Below are 9,848 nucleotides of genomic sequence, written 5' to 3' on the forward strand. Positions count from 1 at the left end.
AAAGAAAGAAAGAAAGAAAGAAAGAAAGAAAGAAAGAAAGAAAGAAAGAAAAAGAAAGAGGAAAAGAAAAGAAAAGAAAATGTGGTATAGACATACAATGGCATATTATTCAGGCTTAAAAAAGAAGAGAATCCTGTTATGTGATACAACATGTCTAAACCTTGAGGGTATAATTTTAAGTGAAATTAGTCACAAAAAGACAAGTACTGTGTGATTCCACCTACATAATGTATCTGAAGTAGTCAAGCTCATAGTAACAGAAAGTAGAACGACGGTGGCCGGGCATGATGGCTCACGCCTGTAATCCCAGCACTTTGGGAGGCCAAGGTGGGTGGATCTCCTGAGGTCAGGAAACCAAGACCAGCCCAGTCAACACGGTGAAAACCCGTCTCTACACAAAAATACAAAAATAAGCCGGGCGTGGTAGTGTGCACCTGTAACCTCAGCTACTCGGGAGGTTGAGGCACCAGCCTGGGCGACAGAGCAAGGCTGTTTCAAAAAGAAAGAAAGAAAGAAAGTAGAATGGTGGTTACCAAGGGACTGGAGTAGGGGTAAATGGGTATAGTTTCAGTTTTGCATGATGAAAATGACCCAGAGGTCTGCCACCACTGAATTGTACAACTAAAAATGGTTAAGATGGTAGATTTTGTTACGTGTTTTTTCACCAATTAAAAAATAAATTTAATAAAAAAGGATAAAGAGGAGGGCAGCCTAATGTTATGCTCTTTATGCCCGAATTAGGCGAAATCGAGCCAGCTCTTTTTTTTTAATGACAGAGTCCGAACCTTACTTTATTCCAGAGGTATGAATGGCCCCAGCTCCGGCGCAGCCTCCCGCCTGCACCAAGCTCACCCCGCCTCTCTCTCCGCTCCTTACTCCGCCCGCCGCAATTTCCTCCAATCGCGGCCCTCGCCCCGCCCCCTTGCCCGAGCCTCTTTCCTGCATCCGGGCCTTAGAGTGCAGGCTTGAGGGAAGCATGGAGGTCCATGACAAACCCCAGGGCAGCCCGAGTTGCTTGTCGCCCACCCGGGACTCCTCAGGAGTCTCAGTGTCCAAGGAGCTGCTGACGGCGGGAAGCGACGGCCGCGGAGGTGACGGACGGGTGACAGAGGCATGGGCCGCACACGTGCGGCGGAGGAGGCGCGGCCGGTGCAGCCCGGGGGCCGGTGACTCGCTGCCCGGGCTCCGTACCCTCGAGGGGAGCCCCGGGGACTGCTGTGGGATTCCGGCGTGCTTTGCTGGCGGCAGGGTTGGGGGCTTTAGGAAGGGCACCCGGCTGTGGGCCCGGAACGGTTTCCCCAGCTAGTGGTTCCCATTCTGCAAGGTAGTGAGCGCCCATCCTGCCAGGCGCCGCTGCTAGGCACCTACCCTGCACTGGAAGCTGGGACGCTCTCGAACTCTTTTGGAGAAGGGAGGGCTTTTGGTCTGGCTGCCTGGGTCACAGCAGTTGGCTGGTAGGGGGAAGCGGAGTAATATTATGCTAACAGTGCCTTCCTCCTTTACACCCACACCGACCACCCCTTAGTGTTGCTGTCTTGTACAGGAAGACATACGTCCAGGAAATCCACACAGCATTTCAGACACTATAGGTAGACTTTAAAAGCATAAATTCGAATCCCAACTCCACTAGTAATTAACCGGTGGAACTTAGAGTTATTTTCATTCCCTAAGCCTCAGTTTTTGCATTTGGAAAATGGAGGTAGTAGTAATGCCTGTAGAATTTTGTGAGGAGGAGAATGCGTAAAAAGGCTTGGGCATGTTGTCAGTAAATACTAGCTTGAAGAAGGGTTTTATGAGAACCCAGAGATTACGAAGGAAGTACAATAATGATAACCAAAGCTTATGTAATCCTTACTATGTATGCCCCAGGAACTAACTCATCTACTCCTCACAACAACCCTTTGCAGAAAATCTGTTATCTCTGTTTCATAGTTAAGGAACCTGAGACATGATTTATCATACAGGTAATTTACTTTCTGGAGATCATGTGGCTAGAAAATAGCAAAACTGGGACTTGAATTCAAGTAGTCTGGCTCCAGAGTCTGCTCTGATCTCGAATCCAGTAGGCCTTCAGTAGTAGGCATTCAATGGATGTTTGTTGCGCTCTGCTTTGCTGATTTGTTTTTTAACCAGAGAGTTAAGGGATTTTCTGGGTATTAGAAATAGGGTGTGCAAAGCCTTGAGTTTTGTAAGTTCCCCTCTTGGAACTCTGACGGGGTAGAGGGTTGGGATGATTTGAGTAGTGAGAGATGAGGGTGAAAAGGTAGAGTGGGTGACAAAATCGCCAAAAGGCTGTTTTTCTTGGGTTGAACATCTTCAGGGAAGGGAAAATACCAGGCAAGCGTGTTTTACTAATGAAGAAACAAATGCTTGGAGATCAGGTGAGTGGCCCAGTGTTACACAACTAGGAACCATTTCTGGCTTCACTTAACCATTGTTATGCTCTGTACTGCTTCCTCCATTCTGTCATTGCAGACCCACGCTGGTCTACTGATGAATTTCTGATCCAGAAAAGTGCAGATTAGTGTGCATTTATTACCTGGCATTGGTGTTAGAGGTGAATGAGACAGATGTAAGAAAGGAGAGGTGTCTGTACATAAAGAATTAAAATGTTGTAATGGAGCTTGGAGTGCTGCTTTTAAAAAAAAATCTTGGGGTGTGTGAACAGTCAAGACTTAAAGACTGGTCATGTGAGAGGCTTACTGATGGGCCTTTGCTTTTTTATGCAGTAGTAAATTAAGGGTGTTTGTGTGTCTGTATTTTCAGGTATATGGGACAGGTTGCTCATCAACTCCCAAACTAAGTCCAGGAAGACCTCCTCTCTTCAAACAGTTCGGATAGAGAGGAGTCCCTGTAAGTACCTCTTTCCCTCTCTCACGCTCTCTAATGCTGAGTTTTGTCTAATTAAGCTGTTATTTGTTGGGACGGTCTCTGCCTTCATGGTCAGGTATCAAACCACAGATAGTCCAGTGGAACAAGCCTTACTTGGGATTTACATGATAAAGTCGGTACACAGGATAGGATTTCTTACATTATTTCTCTACCTTAAGAGGGTAGCTTTTTCATGAAAACCTGCTTGTTGGATGAATTTTGGGAAGTCAAAAACAATTGTTAATCTCCATGGCAAATTTTTTTAAAGGTTACTGAGCTTCAAACTTAATATATATGGATGGAAAACCACAACCACATCCCATTGAATTGGACACAATTATTTAAATGATAAATATTACTTAGAATACAGCATAATGGCCAATTCTCTTTATTAATTATTCTGTAGTGTTGCTGTACTGCACATTCATAAGTATGTCCCACACTCAGACTTTAAGTATTACATGAATGCCCTCTCTGTAATTCACTCTTAATGTTAAAAAAAAAAAAGGCAAAAAAATTCAATAAAAACAAGGTAAATAAGCATGAAGGTATCACATCAATAAACTAAGAAATCGTGAGTACTCTGAAAGGAGAATTTAACTAGCATTATTACTGTAGCACTAAATCTACAATAGCTAAAATGACCACATGGTGGCTGTCCATCCAAAATGAGTTTTGTGGACATAGGTTTTGTTTTGAGGGGTTCCTTACCTAGGAGTGGAATTGCAGGTATATGGAAGGTGTGAATTGTTTTTTTTAACGAAGAAGAAATTGCCATTTTGCATTTCCACCAGCAAGGTATGAGAGTTTAGTCGCTGCATATCCTAACCAAAATGTGGTGTGGCCTTTTTAATTTTAACTATTCTAGTGTGGATATAGTGGTATCACGTTGTGATCTTAATTTGTTTATAATGGCTAATAATGTTGAGCATCTTTCCATGTGTCACTGTTTGTATGTCTTTGGTAAAGGGCCTGTTCAAATCTTCAGCACATTTAAAAAATCAGGTTTTTCATTGTAAACATCATTGTTGATAGTGCAGCTCTGTTGGTGATAGACTTACCAGCCCTGTGTGTCTGAGAAAGTCTTTATTTTGCTTTCAGTTTTTGGAAGATGCTTTAATGGATTTAGAATTCTAGGCTGACAGTGTGGGTTTTTGCTTTTTCTTTTTTCTCCAGTACTTTAAAGACGTCACTACACTTTCTTTTCAGTGGCATTGTTTCTGATGCCCGTGTCTACTGTCAATTTGTGTCATGAATATGGTGTTTCTTCTTCTTCTCTGGCTGCCTTTAAGATTGTCTTCATTACTGGTTTTTACTGATTTTATGGTGATGTGCCCTTTGTAGTTTTCTTTGTGAGTCTTGAGCTTGGGTTTGTTGAACTTACTGGATCTATGAGTTTATAATTTTTATCAAATTTGGGACATTTTTACGGATGTTGTTGCTTGCTCCTGTCTCGCCTCTCCTGAAGGGACTCCAGTTACACCTAATTTTGCCAGTTGGGGTTGTCCCACAGCTCATTCATTGTTTGTTTGGGTCTTACGTTTTGTGTGTTTCAATTTGGATAGCTTCTATTGCTGATTTCCTTGAGTTCACTATTCTTCTATATTGTCTAATCTGCTGTTAATTCTATCAAATGTTTTTTTTTTTTTTTTTTTTTGAGGCAGAGTCTCGCTCTGTCTCCCAGGCTGGAGTGCAGTGGCTGGATCTCAGCTCACTGCAAGCTCCGCCTCCCGGGTTCCTGCCATTCTCCTGCCTCAGCCTCCCGAGTAGCTGGGACTACAGGCGCCCACCACCTCGCCCGGCTAGTTTTGTATTTTAGTAGAGACGGGGTTTCACCATGTTAGCCAGGATGGTCTCGATCTCCTGACCTCGTGATCCGCCCGTCTCGGCCTCCCAAAGTGCTGGGATTACAGGCTTGAGCCACCGCGCCGGCCTATCAAATGTATTTTTTCAAGGTAGATACAGTTTCCATGTCTAGAAGTTTGAGACTGTTTATATCTTTTATTTCTTGCCTTGTGTTTGTGCTTTTCTTTTCTTCCTTAAACATACAAAGTATATTTGTAAGAGCTGTTTTAACATTCTTGTTGCTGATTCTATTGTCTGCATCATTTCTGAATCTTTATTTTTTTCCCTACTCTTTATGGATTATGTTTTCCTGTTTATTTGCATGTTTGCTAATTTTTTATTAGATGCTGGACATTTTTAATATTATGGTGTCGTGTGTTGGATATTATTTAATTTAGAAGAACTACCACTGGACTAGCCTCAGCGTTCAGCATATACTCTGCTAGAGGACCGTGGAATTGTTTGGCTTCTGAGGATCAGGGTTCAGGCCACACATTTTGGTACTTGTTTTGCTCTACTTGATTCATTAGTTGGAAACAAAAGCGGGACCAGATTTTCTGTCTGTAGCAATAGATTTAAATCTAAGGACAGAAAAATACCTTTTATTTGTATTAGTAATTTCTCTTTCTGTATATCTGAAGGGGAATGAGAGCTAACATTCCCTATTGTGTAGGGCTTTATTTGTGTACATGCTTTTAGGGAGTTCTTCCAGCACCTTATTTTACAAATAGAGGTCGTCTACTTGACCTTGGCTGCTATTTTCTTTTCTTCTTCCTTACGCTGGACGTTTTAGTCATCTGTTATGTAGCCATAGCAGTTACGTAAGTTCTGAGAACTTGTTATATGCATGGTTATGTGCTGGGCCTCTTCTGAGAGAGAAAATAAATATTCTTGTTTGTTGACTGCTCTGTATTTGGCACAGTGACTGACAGTTATCACTCCCTTTTTATAGATTAGTACACTGAGGTTTCAAGTGGTAGAATTAAATGTATTAATTAGGATTCTTGGTTGCAAATGACTAAAATCCAGCTCAGACTGCCTTAAGCAGAAAAAGAAATTATGTTGGCTCTTTTATTGGGGAAAAGTACTCCAGGTGCAGTAATTTCAGGTGCATCTGGATCCAGGTGCTCAGTGTCCTCAGAGGTCAGCCACTCTGTCTCTTCGTTCTGCTTTCCTAGGCATTGGGCTAATCTAGAGCATACTCTTCCCCCACGTGTGGCGAGTTGCCAGTTTATCAGCAGCTTCAACCTTATATTCAGCCAACTCAGTCATTCACTCAGAAAGATTCCCCTCTCAACAGTTCAACAAAAGGTCCCGAGTAATCTCTTATTGGTCCGACTAGAGCAGCGTGTCACTGTGATACCACTAAAGCACGGTACAGTGGCCAAGGATGTGGAGGATGTAGGCATGGGGTAAGGGGCAAGAGTGACCAAGAGTGACACCAGCTTAAAAGGAAAGCAAGGGTTATATTAGCAGAAGAAGGGGAACAGATGTTGGGTAGGCAGAAATAACCACTACTTAATTAACTGGCCCAGGGTAATTCAGATAGAGGTAAAACTAGGATTCTGTACATACCTAGTCAGTCTTACCCTAAAGCCTCAGAAACTGGTGCTCTTAACTGTTAAGTCACATCGCCTCCCTATTTAGTTACTATTCATTGAATGCCAGCCTTCTAGGAGTTTACAGTCCTGGGGATATATGAGAAACAAAACATTTGAGAAACAATTAATTGCTGGATTGTGTAATCCTACTGCTTTATTCAGAAGAGGATGGAGGGTTTTTAAATGAAGGGAACTAAAAGATATGTAATTATGGTTGCTATTATTAATACTCAATTCAGAAGTGTTTATAGGAAATCCTAGGTTTCAGAATTTACTGGCATAAATGTTGATATGCTGTATTTACTTTCCACAGTATTGGACCAGGTGCAGACCTTTCTCCCACAGATGGCACGGGCAAATGAAAAGCTAAGAAAAGAAATGGCAGCTGCACCACCTGGTCGTTTCAATATTGAAAACATTGATGGGCCTCATGGTAAAGTTATACAAATGGTAATTATGCTTTGTTTTCATATGGTGAAATTACTATTCTGCTTGTCACCTAAGAAGAAGAGAACTTTTCCATTTTATTTTCAAGTTTTCATTTTCCTGGTGTTAACTCATGTTGCCAATGTTGTATAGGTACATAGTCATTTTATGATTTAGTCATATGATGTCACAGGAAGGTTTTTTTTTTTTTCTAAGTCAAATGCTATATTTGTTATTCTGAAGCATTAATCTACTCAATGTCCTAACTGGATTTTTTTTTCTGTCCAAGCCCCAAAAGAGGTAATCATAGTCTGATTTATTGAGTATGCACAAATAAATGATGTGTAGAAGAGAGCAATTGATTACATAAGCTATGTGTAAAAATGTTCTCTCAGTTTATACTCATATCTTGTTTCTGCACTGGAATTCCCTTTGTAATATCTGTGTCTGGACAGAGCTGAGACAGTTGTTAATAATATCTAATTCATTAGCCAATCTGGTCAGCTCTCCCTCCAGGATATATCCCAAATCTAACCACTTTGTACAACCTCTGCTGTTCCTTTGGACCTTTCTTGGCCCAGGTAATTATGGTCTCTCCTTTGGAGTATTGCAGCAATTTCTTAAGAGGTTTTTCTGCGTTCACTGTTTCTTCCCCGGGGTCTGTTCTTCACACAGTTTGGGACCTGGGGGCTTCCCATCACGTTTCAAATAAATTAAGTCCTTCAAGGGGCCCATATGATCCTGCCTGCAGTTCTCTTATCTCAGAGGTTCCCAACCCCCAGGCTGTGGACTGGTACTGGTCTGTGGCCTGTTAGGAAGCAGGTTGCACAGCAGAAGGTGAGTGGTGGGTGAGCGCGCATTACCACCTGAGTTCTGCCTCCTGTCAGATCAGCAGCAGCATTAGATTCTCAAAGGAGCACGAACCCTATTATGAACTGTGCATGTAAGGAATCTAGGTTGTGTGCTTCTTATGAGATTCTAATGCCTGATGATCTGAGGTGGAACAGTTTCATTCCAAAAACATCCCTGCCAAGATCCGTGGAAGAATTTTCCACAAAACCGGTCCCTGGTGTCAAAGAGATTGGGCACTGCTGCTCTGTCTGACCTTATCTCCTACATAGTCCTCTTCATTTACTGCCCTCTAGCACCAGTCTCACTGTGCCTGATCTTCTCCCCTGTGGTTTTCTCAGGTAGAATGCTTTTCCCTGGATTTCTCCATTTCGACTCCCTCTGTCTCTTTTCAGTTGTCACCTGATCGAGAGGTCTTCCCCGATAGCTTTATTATTATTTTATCCTGCTTTATTTTTCCATATTTTCACAATCCTACATTATGCTTTATATGTATTTGTTTATTGCCTTTCTTTCGCCTCTGGAACAAGAGTCAACAAATGTTTCTGTAAGAGGCCAGATAGTAAATACATTAGGTTCTGTGGGGCTTACTGTCAACGCTGCTGTCATAGTGTGAAAGCAGCCGTTGACAATACATACATGAATAAGCAAGGGGAAAACATTTTATTGGGGGAAAAAAACTCCAGGGGTGGTGATTTCAGGTGCACCTGGATCCGGGTGCTCAGTGTCCTCAGAGGTCAGCCGCTCTGTCTCTTGGTTCTGCTTCCTAGTGTTGGCCTAATCTAGAGCATGCTCTTCCCCCACCTGTGGCAGTTCGCCAGTTTATCAGCAGCTTCAGCCTTAGATTCAGCAACTCAGAAAGATTTCTCTCTCAACAGTTCCAACGGAAGGCCCTGAGTGATCTCTTCCTGGCTCAATTAGAGCAGTGTGTCACTGTGTATGGGTGCTGAAATGAGAATTTCATATAATTTTCACCTTTTGTGAATAGCAGTGTTTTAATTTCTTCCCCCCAACCACTTAAAAATAGAAAAAACATTCCTACTTTGTGAGCTGAACAAAAGTAGGCAGTGGGCAGGATTTGGCCTGCAGGTTGTAATTTACTAGTCTCTGCCTGAAAATGTAAATTTCACCAAAGCGAGGGGTTTGTTTTGATTTTTTTGTTGTTGTTGAGTCTCTGGTACCTAGTGTAGTGCCTAACTCATGTTAGTATTTGCAGAATGAATGTTGTTGAATGTGTTTAGGGTATATAGAATTAGGCCGTAGCAGATATTTTAGACACTTATCGTAAATTTAAATCATCATTATGACAGATCCTGGCAACTAAAAGTATAAAAGAGCCATGTTGTATTAAAAATGTTTCTTATCCTTGTGGCCTGGTGTGCTGTCTCACACCTGTAATTGCAACATTTTGGGAGGGCAAGGCAGTGGATCATTTGAGGTCAGGAGTTCAAGACCAACCTGGCCAACAGGGTGAAATCCCATCTCTACTAAAAATATAAAAATTAGCTGGATGTGGTGGGGCACACCTGTAGTCCCAACTACTTAGGAGGCTGAAAGGTGCAAGCATCACTTAAGCCCAGGAGGCGGAGGTGGCAGTGAGCTGAGATCGCGCCACTGCACTCCAGTCTGGGCAGCAGAGCAAAACTGTCTCAAAAAAAAAATTCTTATCCTTTATGTTTCAATATTTTTGCTGAGTATTGGTTATTCTCAATATTGTTTTATTATGACTTTTTAAGGAATTGCTCTGAAATAGATTTCCTGCCCACTACTTTTTGCAGGATGTGGCTTTGTTTGAGATGAATCAGTCGGATTCAAAAGAAGCGGACAGTTCAGAAGAGAGTTCACAAGACAGTTCAGAGAACAGTTCAGAATCAGAGGACGAAGATGACAGCATCACATCTGAAGTCACCATAGATAACATTAAGCTTCCCAATTCTGAAGGTGGAAAAGGCAAGATTGAAGTTTTGGACAGTCCAGCAAGTAAAAAAAAGAAATAGTCAAATAAATGATCTGAAAAGAAACAGGTGACATATGTCTGCAAATTCTGTGAAAAAGAATGATTCACTGACTCTTGCTTTTCAGGCACCTATAGTGCTTTTATGTGTTAAAAACTTTAGACAAATTAAATTTGACAGAGTTTATTTGATCAAAGAATGATTCATGAGTTAGGTAGCATTGTAAACTGAAAGGGGTTCAGAGACCTCCACTCTACAGCATGGAAAGTGTGCTTCTATCAGCTGAACACAGAAGTAGAGT

General features: G+C 41.9%; 1 protein-coding gene across 2 annotated transcripts in view; it reads left to right on the plus strand.

Annotated features, from left to right (window-relative positions):
- The window catches only part of NOPCHAP1 (NOP protein chaperone 1), a 13,638-nt gene extending 4,023 nt beyond the window's left edge, over positions 1 to 9,615 (plus strand). Inside the window, exons 1-4 of one of the 2 annotated variants that reach the window (XM_017895342.1) lie at positions 938 to 1,091; positions 2,767 to 2,853; positions 6,631 to 6,767; positions 9,371 to 9,615. In XM_017895342.1, the coding sequence (XP_017750831.1) occupies positions 977 to 1,091; positions 2,767 to 2,853; positions 6,631 to 6,767; positions 9,371 to 9,589 (558 nt within the window). In that variant the 5' untranslated portion in view covers positions 938 to 976 and the 3' untranslated portion in view covers positions 9,590 to 9,615. Of the gene's footprint in view, positions 1 to 937; positions 1,092 to 2,766; positions 2,854 to 6,630; positions 6,768 to 9,370 lie in introns of those variants that run through there. The other variant, XM_017895343.1, reaches the window with a different exon arrangement.
- The last annotated feature ends 233 nt before the right edge of the window (positions 9,616 to 9,848 follow it).

The sequence above is a fragment of the Rhinopithecus bieti genome, unplaced genomic scaffold (genome assembly GCF_001698545.2).
Source record: "Rhinopithecus bieti isolate Rb0 unplaced genomic scaffold, ASM169854v2 scaffold_24306, whole genome shotgun sequence".
NCBI classification, from domain to species: domain Eukaryota; kingdom Metazoa; phylum Chordata; class Mammalia; order Primates; family Cercopithecidae; genus Rhinopithecus; species Rhinopithecus bieti.